This window comes from Salvelinus alpinus, chromosome 29, assembly GCF_045679555.1.
Source record: "Salvelinus alpinus chromosome 29, SLU_Salpinus.1, whole genome shotgun sequence".
Lineage (NCBI taxonomy): Eukaryota > Metazoa > Chordata > Actinopteri > Salmoniformes > Salmonidae > Salvelinus > Salvelinus alpinus.
In genome coordinates this window covers 33,913,477-33,935,131 of record NC_092114.1, presented here as the reverse complement: position 1 = coordinate 33,935,131, position 21,655 = coordinate 33,913,477, and the positions used below count along the sequence as shown (strand labels likewise).

At 42.1% G+C, this 21,655-nt stretch overlaps 1 protein-coding gene across 7 annotated transcripts in view; it reads left to right on the top strand.

Moving 5' to 3' along the window:
* LOC139558576 (ras/Rap GTPase-activating protein SynGAP-like) overlaps window positions 1-21,655 on the top strand; it is a 112,412-nt gene that overhangs the window by 57,488 nt on the left and 33,269 nt on the right. For all 7 annotated transcript variants that reach the window (XM_071373778.1, XM_071373776.1, XM_071373777.1 and 4 more), the window contains one exon: window positions 20,483-20,577. In XM_071373778.1, coding sequence (XP_071229879.1) covers window positions 20,483-20,577 — 95 coding nt within the window. The remainder of the gene's footprint in view (window positions 1-20,482; window positions 20,578-21,655) is intronic.

Genomic DNA, 21,655 nt, shown 5'->3' with positions numbered 1-21,655 from the left:
TGGAAAGTCCTCCATACTCAATGATAGCCTTCCAGCCCTTGTTCTGTGCTCAGTCTACCTGGCAAATACATGAGTTCCACATCTTATTGGCTGCTAGTCAAAGAATTGCTTTGAACTTTTGCCATCAAGATATCTATTGATTTCGTGTTTCCAAATGTAAAGCTCCTCTTATCTGACTCAGCTTACTCCCTCATATAGCATTAGCTTTGTACTGTACCTAACAGATTGGAAACCGAAGTTAGTGTGTGCAGTGAAAACTTCAAATGGACAGTTGTCATGGTAACAATAGAAAAAGGGGCGCATAGGGAACAGCATTGAAGCAGATAGAAACCTACAGTAGATGCTGTGGCAAACTCCTGCACTATCATTTTAGTTTTTCCACACACATCAAATTGTTCATTAAACACTAATCAAGAATGTTTTAGTGTAGTTAGCTACAGATGATGCTAATTAACCCCAGAGTCTAAGCCTCTGGCAATATCAACTAAGCTACTAACATCTGGGCTTTTTTAAGATGCTCATAAGATGGATCATTCAGCTATTTGATTTGGAATTGTAGGACTCCTGTAGATTTCCAAAAGAAATATAAAACAATTATTTGATGAAACATTGAATTTGGTATTACTGCTGTTAGCCCATATTAGCATTGAATAACACATTCGTACAGGGCAAAAAATGTAGTCCGAAAATGAATCAAAAGGAAGTACGATTTGAAGTGTCTGAAATGCATCTGAGAGATATAGGAAAGCATCAGAGACGGGGAAAAAGGTTACATGTGCAACCCTGGTTCCAAAAAAAAGCCTATTCAGCGCCATTCATTTTTACCGCATGGTCACAGATGAGCTGTGAAGCTTGTGGGCATTGTATAGCAAAACGGACGACATCTTCGTTCCAAATCCTGGGCTCAAACCATTCAGACTTTACAGACGGTTTTGTGAGAAGACTTGTGCAGAGTTGGCACGTCGACGGGACCGACCTTAGACAAGTCCTTTGAAGCTTGTGGGCGTCGTAGAGCAGAATGGACTACATGTTTCTATTTGTGAGAGTCTCGGCTTTTCAGAACAGGTTATAGTTATATAATAGTTTCATGCTCAAATCCTTCTGACTTTACAGACATTTTCGTGAGAAGATCTGTTTTGGGATGTCTCCTGGTCTTACAAACACCGATGTAGCTTCCTTCATCCATTGTTTCTTGCGCAACAGCCAGAAAATCATAATATATCCTGGTGTCACACAACATCCGTGGATAAATCTATCAAGCCAAATAAATGGCACAGCTGTCACACAACAATAGCATGTTTTAGCCTTATGATAATCTCAAAACCCTAAAAAGCATCGCAGGAAAGAAATACCCCTGTTCAGTATTTTTTTTAAATCTACAAACATTTTTATTGTCACACACTGGATAGGTGCAGTGAAATGTGTTGTTTTACAGTGTCAGCGCCCCTGGAGCAAATTAGAGTTAAGTACCTTGCTGAAGGGCACATTGACAGATTTTCACCTTGTCGACGTGGGTATTCGAACCAGAGATTTTTCAGATACTGGCTCAAAGCTGGTCAGCCAAAGCCGTAAATATTTTTGATGGCCATGCATTCCGATTACTTCTTAAAAATAAAGATTTAGTCTCGGTAACACTTTACTTGAAACCCAGTGTCATAATATGTCATAATAACATGCCATAACCTGTCATAATATGGTCATAACACTGTCATGACCCATATATATTTACACCTGTTGTGACATATATTGCGTTTATTTATGGCTGGTTATGACACCTACATAGGAGTGTCAAAACCCACATGTATTCAAATGAGTTATTTTCCCTGCCAAGAAATGGCCTTGCATTTGTAGGCTTGTTTCTTAGATCCTTTGTTGTTGTTGGGTCTATCATGTACATGCCCTTATGTCAGTCATCAGTCAAAAAGAGAATGTCTTGTCCTGCTCCTGAAATCTGTTCCTGCATTCAGCCCAGTCTTCAGCAACAGAGCATTGGGGTAGGTGCATGTGTGACATCAATGTGTGCACAATTACAATGATAATTTAAGATGGTCATTTTCATAAAATGTTATATAACATAAACATACTGTTGAAACTTAGGCTATGGTGTAATGGAATGTTTGGCCTTGTGCGGTAGGTTTTGAGGGTTTATGACATATTATGACATGGTTATGACTGTGTCATCAGGTGTTATGATGCTGGGTGTCAGGTAAAGTGTTACCAATATCTCAAACTCATGCACAGAGAAACACATGCGAAAGGGCTATTGTGTACTTCCCAAACACCCACTCTCAATCTTCCTTGCTCTCCCCCTATCTCTCTTTTTATCTCTGTCCCTTTCTCGCTCTCTCTCTCCCTCTCTCTTTCTCTGTGTATCAGTTGGCTGGAAGCTGTTACCACCCACACACACTCCGGCCTGACATAAAATATACATTCAGAATATAAGTACGCACACAAGCGCGTGCACACACACACACACAGATGTTCACAACGATGCAATCACACACAAACAAAGTTATTTCAGTGTTTAAATATTTTGTAGTGTGATATGTAATAATGCAACAGCAAGAGTCATAAGGCATGTGTTTTCACTAGGATACCAGTTGTGTGTTTTATTACTGTTCCATGCCTCTGGTACAAGGCCCTGTGCAAAGCTATTTGATTTGTTCCTCACAGTGTGAGAAATGCACTCTCATTTGCACATTTTGTGTGTGTGTGTGTGTGTGTGTGTGTGTGTGTGTGTGTGTGTGTGTGTGTGTGTGTGTGTGTGTGTGTGTGTGTGTGTGTGTGTGTGTGTGTGTGTGTGTGTGTGTGTGTGTGTGCTATGTTGGTGCGAATTTACTGTTGTTTTGTCCTGGAAAATGAACATGTTTGTAACTCTCAAGTCACAACATGTTTGTAACTCTCAAGTCTCTTGCTCCAAATGTATTAGTTGTGCCAATGTCTTGTGTTTCAAGTAGAATTTCTTGGCGTTGTTACCGTGGATACCAAACAATGAGCTGGGATCTAGAATAGAACATAGAGAGAGAGAGAGAGATTTGAATATTGCAAAAGGTTGAACCAAATGGACAAGTGCCAAATATACAGGGTACAACCTATATTTTCTCTTTCTTTGATGTACATGTCAGGCCACGTTATAAGCCCATATTTGGGCTTATAATGTTACAATTAGGGTTGCAAAGGGTTGGAAACTTTCTGGGAAATTTCTGGAAATTTTCCATGGGAAATTAAGCTTGGGAATTTTGCTTAAATTCATAAAAAAAGTTAGCTTATAACAGTGAACCTTTTTTGGTGGGATACACAAGGCAATTCTAGGTCTTGTGGCATATTTTGGTTAAACTATCCCCAATTCAATGGAATTGCAACCCTCTGCATACAGTGCATTCTTCCATCACATGTACAGCTGATTCTCAAGATCTTGCACACTAATGAGATGCTATTGAGCCCACACTACTAGACTGTCTGAGCCAAGGACTACATACTTTCTGGTAAGTTTTGATTACAATACTGGGTGGGGTGAATATATTTTATGTGATATACATGATTTTGTTGTTAACTAGTAAATGGTAGTCTACAGCAAAGTGTGTTTAAATCATTTCTAACTTGTTAACAATTTCTGCTGGTTAGTTGTTGCTACCATGTGGGTTTTAGCTTGTCACGCCCTGATCTGTTTCACCTGTCTTTGTGCTTGTCTCCACCCCCCTCCAGGTGTCGCCCATTTCCCCCATTATCCCCTGTGTATTTATACCTGTGTTTTCTGTTTGTCTGTTGCCAGGTCGTCTGGTTTGTCAAGTTTACCAGTGTTTGTCCTGTCAGCTCCTGTCTTTTTCGCTGCATCTTTTTCTCGTCCTCCTGGTTTTTGACTCTTGCCTGTCCCTGACCCTGAGCCTGCCTGCTGTCCTGCACCTTTGCTCCACCTCTGGGTTACTGAACTCTGCCTGTCCCTGACCCTGAGTCTGCCTGCTGTCCTGCACCTTTGCTCCACCTCTGGGTTACTAAACTCTGCCTGTCCCTGAGCCTGCCTGCCTTGACCTGTCATTTGCCTGCCCCTGGTCTTACAATCAACATTGTTACTTCGACACAGTCTGCATCCGATTCTTACCTTATCCTGAGAGTGCAAACTGGCCATGACTGACCCAGCAGACCCGGGCCAGCTGCGTGACGCCATCTCCTCCCAAGGAGCCACCATCGGGAGTCACAAGGAACTGCTTCGTGGCCTTATAGAGGGGGAAAATGTTGGCTGACCGCCATGGCCGGGCATTGAAAAGTTTGCTGAAGCAATTCCACGGGTTGTCTGGGAGGCAGTCTACCAAGGTGGTCGCCCCGCAGCTCCTCAGCAACTCAGCTTTTAGCAGCGCCGTCCCATCAGCCACTCCACCTTCTTGGGAGCCCCGTTTACCCCCCTGGAACACTTCAATGGAGAGTCGAGCACCTGTCGGGCGTTTCTAGCGCAGTGTGTTCTCATTTTCGAGCTGCAGCCCTCCTCCTTCCCCTCGTTGATGTACGGGAGGACTCTCACCTGGGCTACTGCTGTATGGTAACAGCAGCCGGCCGTATGCGTTAATCTGGAGGCGTTCGTGGAAGAGGTGAAGGTTTTTTCATCCGTTCTCCGGGAGAGAAGCTGCCCGGGAGCTAATCCAGCTTCGGCGGGACTCCTGCAGTGTGGCTGACTATGCGGTAGTTTTCCGCACATTGCCAGCTGCTTGGAACCAAAAAGCACTGTTCGATATGTTCCAGCACGGCGTCTCGGAGGAGGTCAAGGACGAGCTTGCTGCTCGGAAGTTACCTATGAATCTCGATTCCCTCATCGCTTTGACCATCCGTATCGATGGGTGACTACGGGAATGACAGAGGGGGAGGAAATTTGACTTTGCTCACAAGTCCAGGGATTCCACTGTGGCTTTGAGTCATCCCGGAAGTCCCCGATGATCCCGTTGCCGAGAGAACCCGAGGCCTCCCGACCTGCCCCGAGAGTCGCCGAAGTTGGCTGAGTCACCGCTTCCCGAGTATATGCAAATAGGTAAAGCTGGGCTATCGCCAGCGGAACGGCAATACAGGATCAACACAAAGAGTTGCTGTATTGTGGGACTCTTGGTCATTTTTAGTCCTCTTGTCCTTTATAAGAGATCAGGCTCACTGGTAGGAGCCCTGTTCCTGCCATTCTGCTGTGTGGTAGCCAGTCTAAATCTCTTCGGATCCTCATTGATTCTGGGGCCTATGAGAGTTTTTTGGATGCTACCCTGGCTTCCGAGCTGAACAGCCCCTCTCCACTCCCATGGAGGATAGAGCGCTGGACGGACACCATATAGGCCGGGTCACTAATATTACCACTCCCATCAACCTACGGGTGTCAGGGAATCACAGCGAGGCTATTCAATTCCTGCTCATCAAGTCTCCTCAGATTTCCGTGGTATTGGGATTCTACTGGCTCCAGCAACACAATCCCCTCATCGACTGGGCTACTGGTGCCATCGTGGGCTGGAGCAGGTCCTGCCACACTCATTGCCTGAAGTCAGTTCTGCCTGCCCCGGGACGTCTTCCTGGGGGCTTGGAAATTTCCCTGAACCTCTCCGCCATTCCCGCAGAGTACCAGGACCTCCGGGAGGGGTTCAGTAAGGACCGGTGTCCAAGAAGGTCAAGTCTGAGGTGCTGGCACGCCGCTATAGTGCCGCGGCTACACCCCCGGAAGCCGAGATCTTTCCCCCCCACTCCCAGATCAGGTGTCGCCCATTTTCCCCATTATCCCCTGTGTACTTATTCCTGTGTTTTCTGTTTGTCTGTTGCCAGTTCGTCTTGTTTGTCAAGCTTACCAGCGTTCATCCTGTCAGCTTCTGTCTTTTTCCCTGCCTCTCTTTTTCTCGTCCTCCTGGTTTTTGACCCTTGCCTGTCCTGACATTGTACCCGCCCGCCTGACCACTCTGTACCTTTGCTCCACCTCTGGATTACTGAACTGGGTTACTGTACTCTGCCTGTCCCTGAGCTTGCCTGCCTTGACCTGTCATTTGCCTGCCCTTGGTGTTAAAATAAACATTGTTACTTCGACACGGTCTGCATCTGGGTCTTACCTTATCCTGATATAGCCTGCTAACTGAGGAGTGTTAATTCACCTATTTCCATACATGTTTCATTTTAAAACATGTATCTTACAAAGGAGTATTTAATCTAACTGCTTAACTAGTTATCTGTACATGGAATTGTATTTGGGTTTTTTTACTCCTTTTTTTCTAATCTTTACAGGAAAATACCAATGGCACTCTCTGATGTGTGGAGACATTTCACTGCAGCTAATGTAGAAGGAAAAGCTGTGTACATTTGCAAATACTGTGCCAAATCATATGTGAAGAATGCAACAAAGATTCAGCATCATTTGGCCAAGTGCATAAAGTTCCCTCAGCGCTCACAACAAGCAACCTCTGACAAAAGTCCCTCTACTTCTATTCGAGGTGAAAATGATGAATCAGACGCCTTATCGATAGCAACAGCTCATGGTCCTCCTGGAATCAGAAGTTTTTTTGACTCAATGGAGGAACATAGTCAGAGAAATGTTGATGAATGTCTTGCTCGAGCTGTGTATGCAACTGGTTCACCTCTGATGCTCACAGGCAATGTGTATTGGAAGAGATTTCTGAATGTTCTTCGCCCAGCATACACCCCTCCAATCAGACATGCTTTGTCTACTAATTTGCTGGATGCAGAGTTCAACAGAGTTCAAGTGAAGGTCAAGCAAATCATAGAGAAAGCAGACTGTATTGCAATCATCTCTGATGGGCGGTCGAATGTTCGTTGGCAAGGAATAATTAACTACATCATCTCCACCCCTCAACCAGTATTCTACAAGAGCACAGACACAAGGGACAACAGACACACCGGTCTCTACATTGCAGATGAGCTGAAGGCAGTCATCAATGACCTTGGACGACAGAAGGTATTTGCGCTGGTGACAGACAATGCTGCTAACATGAAGGCTGCTTCGTCTAAAGTGGAGGAGTCCTACCCTCACATCACACCCATTGGCTGTGCTGCGCATGCATTGAATCTGCTCCTCAATGACATCACTGCACTGAAAACAATGGATACATTCTACAATAGAGCCAATGAAATGGTTAGGTATGTGAAGGGTCATCAAGTTATAGGAGCAATCTACCTCACCAAGCAAAGTGAGAAGAATAAGAGCCCCACATTGAAGCTGCTCAGCAACACCTGTTTTGGGTGGTTTTGTCATCATGTTTGACAATCTCCTGGAGGGGAAGGAGTCTCTCCAAGAAATGGCCATATCACAGTCTGCAGATATGGACAGCCCCATCAAGAGGATCCTCCTGGATGATGTATTTTGGGAGAGAGTGGTAAGCAGCCTGAAACTCCTGAAACCTATAGCAGTAGCCATTGCACGGATTGAGAGAGACAATGCCATCCTATCTGATGTTCAGACTCTGCTTGCAGATGTAAGAGAAGAAATCCGTACTGCCCTGCCCACTTCACTGTTGCTCCAAGCAGAGGAAACTGCAGTTCTGAAATACATCAAAAAGCGTGAAGACTTCTGCCTGAAGCCCATACACGCCACAGCGTACATGTTGGACCCCAAGTATGCTGGCAAGAGCATCCTGTCTGGTGCAGAGATCAACAAGGCCTATGGTGTCATCACTATCATGTCTCGCCACCTTGGCCTGAATGAGGGCAAGGTTCTTGGCAGTCTGGCGAAGTACACTTCCAAGCAAGGGCTTTGAGATGGAGATGCAATATGGCAGTCGTGCCAACATATCTCATAAGCCACCTGGTGGAAGGGACTTTGTGGATCTGAGGCTCATTCCCCTTTTGCCTCCATCATCCTCCAAATCCCACCAACATCAGCCGCCTCAGAGCGCAACTGGTCCTTGTTTGGGAACACACACACCAAAGCACGCAACAGGCTGACCAATACGAGGGTTGAAATAAAATACAAGGGTGGTCATCCGGGCAAATGTGAGTCTTTTTGAGCCTGACAATTTTTTCATCCTCAACAAGGTTGGAACGTGACAGTGAAAATGAGGCCTCAGAGTCTGATGGTCAAGAGGTGGACATTGAGCCTGAGGAAGACAACCAAAGCTTTAGTTTATAGACTATCATTTTACAGTATGTTGAAAACGTTTTTGGGATATGCGATGGATCATTGGGGATCATTCAATATTCCCTTTCTTTTGTTGTTCAGTGAAATCATCCCATGTGAAGAGTCAACTCATTTAATTCAAGTTGAATTCATAACTAAATCGTTTTTTTTAACAGTTCTCCATAATTCATGGGTTGCACCTCCGTCACTCGGTTGCGTAGTTGCCATGGTTAACAACATTCTACAGATGCCGCAGCATATTGATGTCAGACTGATGGTTGATGCTCAGTCTTTCTGAACAGGGGCTAATGACTGTTCAGCCAAAATTACACAATTAGAGGCCTGGAAATACGATGACATTGCTAAAGTAGACAAATAATTACTATAAAACAACATTGGCATCATTATGATGTCAACAAGTTTACTTTAGAGAGATGCAATGTTGCCATGAGCTAGCAAAGTTTGTCAGAAATAGCTAGCAAAAATGTTTGCACTATCCCCTCAGTCTTAGCTAGCTAGCAAAAATTATAATGCATCTAAAGTCAATCTGGCGACATCAAAATGATGACAAAAGCTTCTCCTACTAATTATTTGCCCCCTTCTGCCACAGTCATGCACTTTTGATCAAATCTTCATCAGCAATTGAGACCGCATTGAGTAGAATGCTCATCTGGGCATCAGTCCTAAAATGAACAATTAAAACAGTTTTGTGACGAAACGTGCCTACCGTTAATAGATGCAGTAAAGAGGTCAATGGAACGTGACCAAAACAATGGAAATGCCTTGGAAGCGCTTGGAGGAAAGTTGCCGTGGGGGATAGATCCTGAATCTTCTCATTGCCCCCCAGCAAAGTTAACCTACATTTAGGCTAGTGTTTACATGTGTATTTCACACTATGTTAGAGTATAATGCTTGTATGTATGTCAACCCCAATACATGTTCATGTCAACTGCATTACAGTTCAAAACTACTTTTACTACCACCACAGACGTCTCTATGCTAATTATGCTACCAGCTTATACAAACAGTAGTTAGCATTTAGCAGTCACTTCTTCTAAACCTGAGAACAACTTCTTAATGTTATGCAGTGAAAACAGCCAAATATATCCAAATCAGACTTTAGCAACCACATTGTGGGCCTGTTACAACACATAAATCATGACGGATTTGATGAATATCCACTTTGTTAGATCAGATTTGTTGAATGTGTGGCAATCCGGCATCCTTCTTCTATCCCGCATGGTCTGCATTCCATTGACTTCTTTGTGTTGTACTGCCATGAGCCGCCCATTTGAACACAAACATTTAAATTCATAACGTTACCGTAACGTTGTTGTAAATGTGTATAAGGCCTCAGAAACACAGGCCTGTATTTAATCAAAGTAATCTCTGGTTAACAAACAAAATGTCATTTTTGAAGTGTAAGAGATCTATTTCAAGTATTGCAGTTTTATTTTTGGCTTTGTTTCACTCCATAAACATTATTTAGGTGGGCATAGAAACATCTAAAATAATATCCTCAGTTAGACTAGTCTAGCAGGCAGTACAATCCATTTTAGAAAGGTGTTTAGATAATTACTAGTAGTGTTGCTCATTAAACAATGCATTAAAAGGGAGAGTTAACTCTCAATGGAAAATACATTGAAATTCCGTAGCCTGCAGGCAAACAAACTCTAATGAAAGGTCTAATGAAAACTGAGTGACGGGCTGACAGCACATAATGTTCCTAATCAGTGGCGATTTTATCATCTAAATCTTGGTGGGACAAACAAACAAATTTCTTTTTGATGCATGCCAGCAAAGCCACTACACAACACAACACTAAAAAATACATTAGTTGCACTTTAACGGTGACAAATGGTGCCCACAAACTGTTAGGGACTAGATAAAGCTGTCCCAACAGCAGAGCTTTCTTTTCAGCACCATGGAGTGAATCCTTACCACTGCTACACATGCCTATGAGTGGAGCCTTGTCTGTAGTGAAATAGTTCATTCAGCCTCATTTACTGCCTTTTAAAAACGCATAGCAGATATGGGAGACTTGCTTAACCAAATGTGGTTCCTACTGACAATTGAGACGTACAAACTATGGCATAAGGGGACGACGAGCAGATAAGAGGCAATCCGTAATTTCGATTAAGACATTAATGAGCGAGCTAGGATGGACATAGTCATTATAACTATTTGTTCAGCGCTTTTGAAATGTACAGCGACAGAATTCAGAAAATGGGCCGTTCTTGCAGTATTCTCCCTGTACACCAAGTTAGAACCGTAGGATAAATGGCGCGGCGGTCCTTGTGGGAAAATTTTGTCATCAAACTTTGTAATCAAAGTCTGGCATTCTCTGGATTTATAGTGTTTTCAAGACAACTGGGAACTCTGAAAAAAACAAGGTTGAATCATGACGTCAGTGATCTTCGTGGACTACAAGAAAAGGCGGGCCAAACAGGCTCCCATTAACATCGACGGGGCTGTAGTGGAGCGGGTCGAGAGTTTCAAGTTCCTTGGTGTCACCAACAAACTATCATAGTCCAAACACACCAAGACAGTTGTGAAGAGGGCACGACAAAACATTTTCCCCCTCAGGAGACTGAAAAGATTTGGCATGGGTCCCCAGATCCTCAAAAAGTTCTACAGCTGCACCATCGAGAGCATCCTGACTGGTTGCATCGGCATCTGACCGTAAGGCGCTACAGAGGTTAGTGAGAACGGCCCAGTACATCACTGGGGCCAAGCTTCCTGCCATCCAGGACCTATATAATAGGCGGTGTCAGAGGAAAGCCAATACAATTGTTAGAGACTTCAGTCACCCAAGTCATAGACTGTTTTCTCTGTCACCGCACAGCAACTGGTACCGGAGCTCCAAATCTAGGACCAAAAGGTTCCTTAACAGCATCTACCTCCAAGCCATAAGACTGCTGATCAATTAATCAAATGGCCACTGGACTATTTACATTGACACCCCCCCCCCCCCTCCATTTGTTTTGTACATTGCTGCTAGTCGCTGTTTATTATCTATCCATAGTCACTTCATCCCTACCTACATGTACAAATTACCTCAACTAACCTGTACCCCCGCACATTGACTCGGTACTGGTAGCCCCTGTATATAGACTCGTTATTGTTATTTTATTGTGTTACTCTTTATTATTTTTTACTTTAGTTTATTTGGTAAATATTTTCTTAACTCTTTTTGAACTGCGCTGTTGGTTAAGGGCTTGTAAGTAAGCATTTCACGGTAAAGTCTACACTTGTTGTATTCGGCGCATGTGACAAATGTGTGTGATTTGATTTCAGGTCGGAGCTCTAGAAAGAGGCCCGAGTTCCCGACTTCCAAGTTGGTTGACCGTTCAAAACTTATTTTCCCAGTCGGAGCTCGTTTTGTCCCTGAGTTCCCAGTTGTCTTGATCTCACTGAAGTCTGAAATTCCCAGTTCCGAGTTTCCAGTTGAATTGAACGTAGCAGAAGTCATGCTGGATTGACAACATTACTAATGTATTCAAACTTTTCTGGCCCGTAGTGTTTATCCTTTTAAGATTGGAAAATAATCCCTTAAACCCAGACTTGGACCACACCCCCACCGCACTGAATTAGCAGGCTAGTGATTGCTTTGCAACGCTTTCAGTTAGCCACTGATTCCTTCCAAACCATTCATTGCTGAATTTGCGATTTCCAACTTTTTGTGCAATGTCCAATGACCGATGTCCACTGATTCGCTTTATGTATAATTTCTCTTCATATGACAAGGATTGCAAAGGATTTGCCAGTAGATTGTCGGCGTGATTCATGATGATGACTGCTTTTCTAGCTTGCTAACTAAGATTTTGTCTAGCTTGCTAGCTACGATCAGTCCAATGAAAGCCATGGTAGATATAACGTGATTTTTCATCATTTTATCTGTGGCCAATGACCTTGAGCCTTCTTGGATGGGCACTTCTAATGTAACTCTATGGCAGCACCCAAGGGGCTTGAATTTTCTAGATCTCCCGGTAGATTTTTTGCGGTGACTTAGTGTCCCCATGAGTGACAGAACACTGAGCCAATCACGGCGCAACTAGAGAACATTACCAAACCCTACACTCCATATTTTCAGCTGGCTGCCCCACCATTACAGAAAGCACTGAGCTAGGCTGAAACACTTGTATTTTGGAGCTGCCTTACTCAAGAAAGCAAAAAAGAGACCATGTCTGTATGCACCTTTATTATTATAAAAAAAAATGTTTACATTGGTTGGGAACTGATAGGTGACACGTATTAATGCTAAAATAATATACAAAACAGGCACACAAAAAATATATATATAGAGAGATTTTTTTTTGCTAAACATGTGGGGCTCAAAACAGGTGGGGCTCTACCCTGAATGATGGGTTGCCACTGTTCCTAATGTACTAAAACAGACAGGACAGAACATGGTCACTTTCTGAGAATGAGTGTATGACGTACAGTATTTTGTGCATTGAATCACAGATTTTTGGTGTGCAGTTTTCATGTTTTTTGAACCTGGATTTCAAGTGGTCTTAAAGTGTACAGTACAACAGAGCCTCCTACTCAGTCAATTGTGTTTGTTTTTGGCCAAATTCTAGAATCTCTGGTTCTCCATCCCCTGCAATATTAGCAGGTACGTTTGGGTAGATACGGCTGTTCAGTGAGCTCACTTGGGCGTGCATAACTTGTTCCTGTGAGCAGGTCTTCTATAATCTACTTTTAATATCTTGGTACTAAAAGTAAGCACTTAAAGCCTGAAATAACTGTCTGGCTGGTTGCACTGAATAGCACTTTTGTTCTTGTTTTGGAAATATGTTATTTTTCTCAAGATATGCTACTTAGGGCAGTGAGCTGTTATGTAGCATTTACGAGAGCCAGGTGACACTATGTCCTAAAATAATTGCTCTGAAATTACTCATATTCTCCCAATATAAATCCTTATGTGAATTGGCTGTATGTGACTCAGTCTCTACATTCCTGCAATATTTTGGCCTGTTTGAGTCATTAGGACACATATAGACATAAATAATATGTTATGAAATCGAGGGTATTCTATCCAGGCCATTTCTGACACTAGGTAATGGAGTTACAATCTTCACTGTAGAAATATGTTCACCTAAAGCCGGGTGTACACTACACGACTTTCAAAATCCTAACATCGCTGAGCCTCTCACATTAAACGACCATCTTCCAGGTAGTTTTGTCTTGTGTTGCTCACAATAAATGAAGTGGCACAGACTGGGGTCACACACTACAAGGTTCTTGACTTGGTCGTTAGGATTCTTGATACCACGCTGCCTCACAAAAACTATGTGATGATGTGATTAGATTTAACTTAGCTACAATGAGCTGTGGCTCAATGCAGCCTCATGAACATTTTCAGTCAGATCCTCACGCTTGCCATTCAAAGTTTAAATATCTAGCCAACATTTATAATTTAATAAAATGTATTGTGAACTTCAGAGCTGTAATGATTTGACACTTTGGCTTTCTTTAAAGGCAATTACAAATGCATACCATGTAGTCATCACTCCCGCTCAAGAGTCTACAAATTCTGGGTGATGTGAAACAACGTCATCATCTCACTGACCTTCTCTGGCGAGCTCTTATTGGCTTTTCCTGATCACAGTTCTCAAAACTTGTCGTTGCACATCTCACACTACAAGAGCATTGCAGATCAAAATCAAACATGTTTGAAAGTATCGGGACCTCTGGGGACTGCTCAAAGACGAGATCGGTAACCCTCTGACCAGAATCTCTGACCAGCTCACATTAATGGGTGTCGGTGACGCCCGCTGCCCTGAGTAGACAACGACATGGGGATTTTGTCTCCGATCTCAAAAATGTGTCTGTAACAGCTAACCGTTTAGTGTAGAAAATATATTTTCCACCGTTCCAGCTGTGTGAGATTGAGATTGAGGAGAATGCTTAACATTTTTAGATACAAATGTATGGAAAACAAGGTGGATCTTTGGTGATGCTGATTTCATCTAATGTTGTTCAAATATATTGTGGAAATAATGGTCTATGGCTCTATGGTACTTAGGATTTTGTCTGCTTTGAGTCACACTGTGGCAAGGACGTTCAAGGTAGTTCTAAACGGGGCCTGTGTAGTTTGATACATTTAAACAAGACTGCTTTGGCACACGACCTTGGATTGTATTAAAGTATACCTCTCGTCTTTTTTCATACATAGTTTTGCAACGCAGCCACAAAAACCTGCAAGCCAATGAGAATGTTTTAGTGCTGACAATTGCAGTGACACTTTTCTTCTTTCCATGTTTAATCATGTTCTAGGATGATGTGGTGATTTTTTTTCTTCTCCCTCATAGAATGTGCTCATGAATGCCTTTTATATTACCAACTCATATTGAAGGACACATAAATCCATATAATAGTTTATCATCTTAGGCACTTGTTTCACAGTTCACAACACCTGATTGCCCTCGGCAAGATTAATTATGCATGTTGAATGTGTATGAACTTTAGTGGTCAAATAATTGGTGACTTAATTAATTAATTAATTTGCCTACTATTTCAAATTAATAATGTTGTATAAGGGCATCAGTAATAGTTTTTATTCAAAGAGAACAATTAACTTCAAACTCTGATTAGTAGTTTAGCATCCGTTCATCAAGTCTGATACACTACATCACCAAAAGTATGTGGACACCTGCAAGTCGAACATCTCATTACAAAATCATGGGCTTTAATATGGAGTTGGTCCATTCTTTGCTCCACTAATCTGGGAAGGCTTTCCACTAGATGTTGGAACCTAGTTGTGGGGACTTGCTTCCATTCAGCCACAAGAGCATTAGTAAAGTCGGGCACTGATGTTGGACGATTAGGTCTGGCTCGCAGTCGGTATTCCAATTACTCCCAAAGGTATTCAATTGGGTTGAAGTCAGGGCTCTGTGCAGGCCAGTCAAGTTCTTCCACAAAGATCTCGATAAACCATTTCTGTATGGACCTTGCTTTGTACATGAGGGAATTGTCATGCTAAAACAGGAAAGGGCCTTCCCCAAACCGTTGCCGCAAAGTTGTAAGCACAGAATCGTCTAAAATGTCATTGTATGCTGTAGCGTTAAAATTTCCCTTCACTGGAACTAAGGGGCCTAACCCGAACCATGAAAAACAGCCCCAGACCATTATTCCTCCTCCACCAAACTTTACAGTTGGCACTATGCATTCTGTCAGGTAGCGTTCTCCTGGACTCCTGGATTCGTCCGTCGGACTGCCAGATGGTGAAGCGTGATTCATCACTCCAGAGAACACGTTTCCACTGCTGAAGAGTCCAATGGTGGCGAGCTTTACATCACTCCAGCCCAAGCTTGGCATTGCACATGGTGATATTAGGCTTGTGTGTGGCTGCTCGGCCATGGAAACCCATTTCATGAAGCTCCCGACGAAAAGTTATTGTGCTGACGTTGCTTCCAGAGGCAACTCATTAGTGAGTGTTGCAACCGAGGACAGATGATTTTTTACATGCTATGCGCTTCAGCGCTTGGCTGTCCCATTCTGTGAGCTTCTGTGGCCTACCACTTCACAGCTGAGCCTTTGTTGCTCCTAGACATTCCCCCTTCACAATAACAGCACTTACAGTTGACCGGGGCAGCTCTAGCAGGGCAGAAATTTGATGAACTGACTTGTTGGAAAGGTTGCATCCTATGACGGTGCCTCGTTGAAAGTGGCTGCGCTCCTAAGTAAGACCAGTCTTCTGCCAATGCTTTTCTATGGAGATTGCAGAGCTGTGTGCTCAAATGTATACACCTGTCAGCAACGGGTGTGGCTGAAATAGCTGAATCCACTAATTTGAAGGAGTGTCCACATACTTTTGTGTATATATTGTATTATACTTATTTTTTTTATTTTTTGGGGGGGGGTTGATCAGCTTTACTATTGCAGAGAGATTGTGGCTTCCATCAATGTAATTGTCTGCATCATTTCCAATCCCCCATATATTTTTGGGGTAAAAATATAAAAAATATACAGTGCATTTGGAAAGTATTCAGACCCCTTCCCTTTTTCCAAATGTTGTTACATTACAGCCTTATTCTAAAATGTATTATATTGTTTTTTTTTCTCATCAATCTACACAGAATACCAAATTATGAAAAAGCGAGAGAAAAAATGTATGCATTTTTGCTAATTTATTACAAATAAAAAGAGTAATAACTTATTTGCATAAGTATTCAGACTCTTTGCTATTAGACTCCAAATTTAGCTCAGTTGCATCCTGTTTCCATTGATCATCCTTGAGTTGTTTCTACAACTTGATTGGAGTACCTGTGGTATATTCAATTAATTGGACATGATTTGGAGAGGCACACACCTGTCTATATTAGTTCCCACAGATGACAGAGCATGTCAGAGCAAAAATCAAGCCATGAGGTCGAAGGAATTGTCCATAGAGCTCCGAGACAGGATTGTGTCGAGGCACAGATCTGGGGAAAGTAACAAAAAATGTCTGCAGCATTGAAGGTCCCCAAGAACAAAGTGGCCTTCATCATTCTTAAATGGAAGAAGTTTGGAACCACCAAGACTCTTCCTATTTCTGTCTGCCCGGCCAAACTGAGCTATTGAGGGAGAAGGGCTCCAGAGTCAGAGTGACCAAGAACCCGATGGTCACTCTGACAGAGCTCCAGAGTTCCTTTTTGGAGATGGGAAAACCTTCCAGAAAAACAACCATCTCTGCAGCACTCCACCAGTTAGGCATTTATGGTAGAGTGGCCAGATGGAAGCCCGCTTGGAGTTTGCCATTGGTGTTTGCCAAAAGGCACCTAAAGGACTCAGACCATGAGAAGCGTCACATCTGGAGGAAACCTGGCACCATCCCTACGGTGAAGCATGGTGGTGGCAGCATCATGCTGTGGGGATGTTTTTCAGCGGCAGGGACTAGTGGACTACTCAGAATCGAGGCAAAAATGAACAGAGCAAAGTACAGAGAGATCCTTGATGAAAACCTGCTCCAGAGCACTCAGGACCTCAGACTGGGGTGAAGGTTCAACTTCCAACAGGACAACTACCCTAAGCACACAGCCAAGACAACGCAGGAGTGGCTTCGGGACAAGTCTCTGAATGTCCTTGAGTGGCCCAGCCAGAGCCCGGACTAGAAACCGATCAAACATCTCTGGAGAGACCTGAAAATAGCTGTGCAACGACGCTCCCCATCCTACCTGACAGTGCTTGAGAGCATCTGCAGAGAAGAATGGGAGAAACTCCCCAAATACAGGTGTGCGTCATACCCAATAAGACTTGCCAAAGGTGCTTCAACAAAGTGCTGAGTAAAGGGTCTGAATACTAAATGTGGTATTTAAGTTTTTTTTTAATTATACATTAGCAAAAATGTATTTAAAAAACGTTTTGCTTTGTCATTATGGGGTATTGTGTGTAGATTGATGAGGGAAAAAACAATGTAATACATTTTAAAACAAGGCTGTAACGTAACAAAATATGAAAAAAGTCAAAGGGTCTGAATACTTTCCCAATGCACTGTACATTGAGTTCTATCTGTCAAGTAATTTTTAAACCAGTTGCATGCAGCCTGGTCTAGGCCAATTGATGGAAGCCTCGGAATTAGCAGAGAGTGATCAACAGTATCGAAAGCCTTTGACAGGTCAATGAAGAGGGCAGCACAATGTTGCCTTTTATCCATACAGTTAACCACCTCATTTACAACTATGCAGCAGAGATAGTGCTTTGATGTTGATCTGACCTGGTATTAAACCTGACTGATGTACATTTAGAATACATTTCAAAGATAAGAAAGATCTTCAATGAGAATTAATCAAGGATTCTAATATTTTAGCTATGCAAGAATGTTCATTATTTAGGTCACAAGGGTCACCAACTTTGTGAAGGGGGAGTACATGGACCACCTTCCAAACCTTGGGGATATTACCAGATATAATTGTCAGGTAAAAAATATGGGTTAACGATTCAGCAACCAGGGGGACAGAGAGCTGCATCAAAATTGATCAAGCATATCAGCTCTAGTGGATTTCTTTTACCTCAATCTCAAGCAAGACATCTAGCACATCACAGATAGTAAATTGTAGAAATGAAAACAAAGATTCACTAGAAGTTGACAGGTTAACCGTCGAGTCAGCTAGAAGCTGGCAGAGGGAAGAGCAGTCGATTGACTGACCAAGGTCAACTACACCACCGTTTCTCTCAAATAAAAAGCCTATCGAGATAAAATGACAATTAAAATAATCACTTATCCCATTCTTCTCAGTTATTATGCCAAAGTCAGACAGAACTTGCTTATGCAGGGAAGAAGATTAATTTGTATGCTTCAGTGCATTTGCTGTTTTCCAACATTTTGAAGGATCACCAGCAGAGTCAGAGATAGAGCTTAAAAAGTAGCTTGATTTAGCTTTCTTAATCGCCATAATACATCTGTTTCTTAAATGTCTGAAATATTGCCAGTCTACTACACAGTCAGTTTTCCATGCTTCGGCCCAAGCCTGATATCTCATCTGAATGAGCTCTGATCACTCAGAAGAAATCTGATCTATCTTTGACTCTGAATTGTTTAAAAGGTACGTGTTTATCTGCCAGAGGAATAAATATCGAGGAGACATTTTCTAGAGCCAACTTAGGGTCAGTTATACAGGAGACAGTGGCTAAATCAGAGTAGAACATGTCATCTGAGCAGAAAACAGGATTTTGCTGATTCGTATCTCTAATACATACTATGGGACAATAATCACTGAGATCATATGAGAATACTCCACTAGACAAGTATTTTGGGGGTTATTAGTAAGAATGAAATCAAATAATGTTTTTCACATTTAACTGTGTGGGTTTAAGATCAATTAGGTCAGATTAAAATCAATGCATCTATCCTTAAATTGATCTGAGGCCGGGAATAGCCAATCCAGATTCAAATTCCAGCAGAAACAGTTCTATTTTTGTGATAATCTACCTCTACCTCATATTGCAGAATGTTTCCAATACAGCATAGGATTTTTTTAGATGAACATTACAGTTGTGTATTAGTGTGTGTGTGTGTGTTCATGTATGTATCTATGTATGTATACAACCTAAATAAGGGATTGCTTTTAGGGTCTGTTATTATTACTTAATTGATTGATACTTATCAACTCACATTAACATGCGTAGCCCTTCTTAGAGAAATGACTAGCAGGGGAAATGTGTTAGACAGCAGGATGAAAAGAAAAAGAAGGGAAAAGAGAGGGTACAGAGGAGAGGGGAGGATGACAGAGAGAAAAAGACGAGAGGAGGGGGAGTACACCACTGGAATTATGTAAAAGAGTGCGTGGGAGAGAAGAACAGATGAGAAGGAGAGTGAGTATTTATAGTGCCTTAAGTATTCAGAAGGTTACCATTGCTCTACTGGGAAACTGAGGAAAATGTCAGATATTGACTGTCTGATAATAAGGGGGAAATAAAGGGGGTGTGGGTGTAAACATAGGAATTGAATTGGTAGAAAATAGCTTGTTTGTTTACAGTCTGGCAACCATCTTGTTGGGGTGGTTTGAGATATTTAATTTACCATTGCTTTAACCAACAAAGTCGATGACGTTATGTTATAGGTTGTATAGTAGTAGAGTAGAGGGAGTGCTATTCATATGTAATTGATCATATGATTATATAGGTATCCCCCCAGTTGGTTAGCCAACTGAAGCTCCCTCAGTCGCTTGGCTCGATGGAGAGGGGGGCACAAAAACGTTGACGCAGAGGATAATTCTCATCTGCCCATACGCCAAGGAGTACTTTCATATAGTCTGCCCTCCAGTTGGTGGTTATTTTCCATGTTCACTTAATTTTGCTGGTGGCCTACTTTCGTATCTGCTTCTGAATGTAGACATATATGATGTGGACATATGGCTAGCATTTCTTCATTGTGTAGCTGACTGTACCTGTGATTTCTTCATTGTTTATCTTGACCGCACCCCTTCAAATCTTTGGCACGACTAGGGAATGGAGGCGAGGGCCAGGCCATAGGCGTGATGTGTGCGAAATAAGCACAGTAAAATGTGCAGATAGTACATAGAACAAACATGCCTCTCTGACATTTAGAATTAGTAGTCACATCAGCTCTATTCTTGACTGTTAAATCTGCAACATTCCACAACATTTGCCTGCTGAACATGACCCAGACAAAATATGCACCCAACTGATGAGCAAAACAAACAGGCACTACCATGCACTGGCTCACCTGTAGATATAGAATGGTAGGGAAAATCATGCTACAGTATTTTCAACTTCTCAGAACAAAAGTTTTGTTTGTGTTTGTATTTTTTTGTTTAGACTATTCTTGCACTTTTTCCCATGGTCAGAGTAGATATTAAGTTACAGTTTCAGACTGGACTTAAGGTTCTTGGGTTCCTTATCTCTCTCTCTCTCTGTGTCTCTCTCTCTCTGTGTCTCTCTCTCTCTCTCTCACAGAGCACACTCGCGCTCGCAGGAAGAGCATTGCCACTGCGAGACAGCCAAGCATGGAAACCCCTCCCACTGCCCCCCCACAACCCTTCAGACAACAAGTAAGTACTACATTACCTGTCATTTCCACTTAATCCAGGCCGAACAGTAAAGTTCTACACACCCATATTAGCTTCACTTCCTGCTCTCTAGCATTATTCTCCCTCATCTCCCTGTTCTCTTTTGTACAGAGTAGAATCAATAATAGTAATATGTAGTAGACTAACTGTCAGTGGTGGAACAAGTACCCAATTGTCATACTTGAGTTAAAGTAAAGATACCTTAATGGAAAATGACTCAAGTAAAAGTCACCCAGTAAAATACTACTTGAGTAAAAGTATTTGGTTTTAAGTATTCTTAAGTATCAAAAGTAATTGTAATTGCTAAAATATACTTAAGTATCAAAAGTAAAAGTAGAAATCAAATCAAATTCCTTATATTAAGCAATCCAGACGGCAGCATTTTCTTGTTTTTAAACATTTTACTGAGAACCAGGGGCACACTCCAACACTCAGACATAATTCACAAACAAAGCATTTGTGTTCTGTGAGTCTGCCAGATCAGAGGCAGTAGGGATGACCAGGGATGGTCTCTTGACAATTTTTCAGTCCTGCTGAGCATTCAAAATGTAAGAAGTACTTTTGGGTGTCAGAGAAAATGTATGGAGTAAAAAGTACATATTTTGGAGGAACTTATTCAAGAAAGATCCAGTGTAATATATTACAAAAATAAAGCTAACTGGATGGAATATGGGGAAAAATGCACCAAATTCTTTTTCAATCTTCAATATAGAAATGCTACCAAAAAAAACGTATTAAAACTTGTTACAAATGATGGAGTCACGCATGATTCACCAAATGATATTTTGAAAGAGGAAGTAAAGTACTTTAAGAATATATTTTCGTTTCAGGCTCCTCCATCTCCACTAACTGAAACTAATTGTATGGATTTTTTCCCTAATAATAATGTAAAATTAACATCTGTACAGAAAGACTCATGTGAAGGCCTAATTACAGAGGAGGAACTACTTGATGCAATTGGGGCCTTTAAGGATGGGAAAACTCCAGGACTGGATGGCATACCAGTGGAAGTATACAAACATTTTTTTTATATACTCAAAGGACCACTATTAGCTTGTTT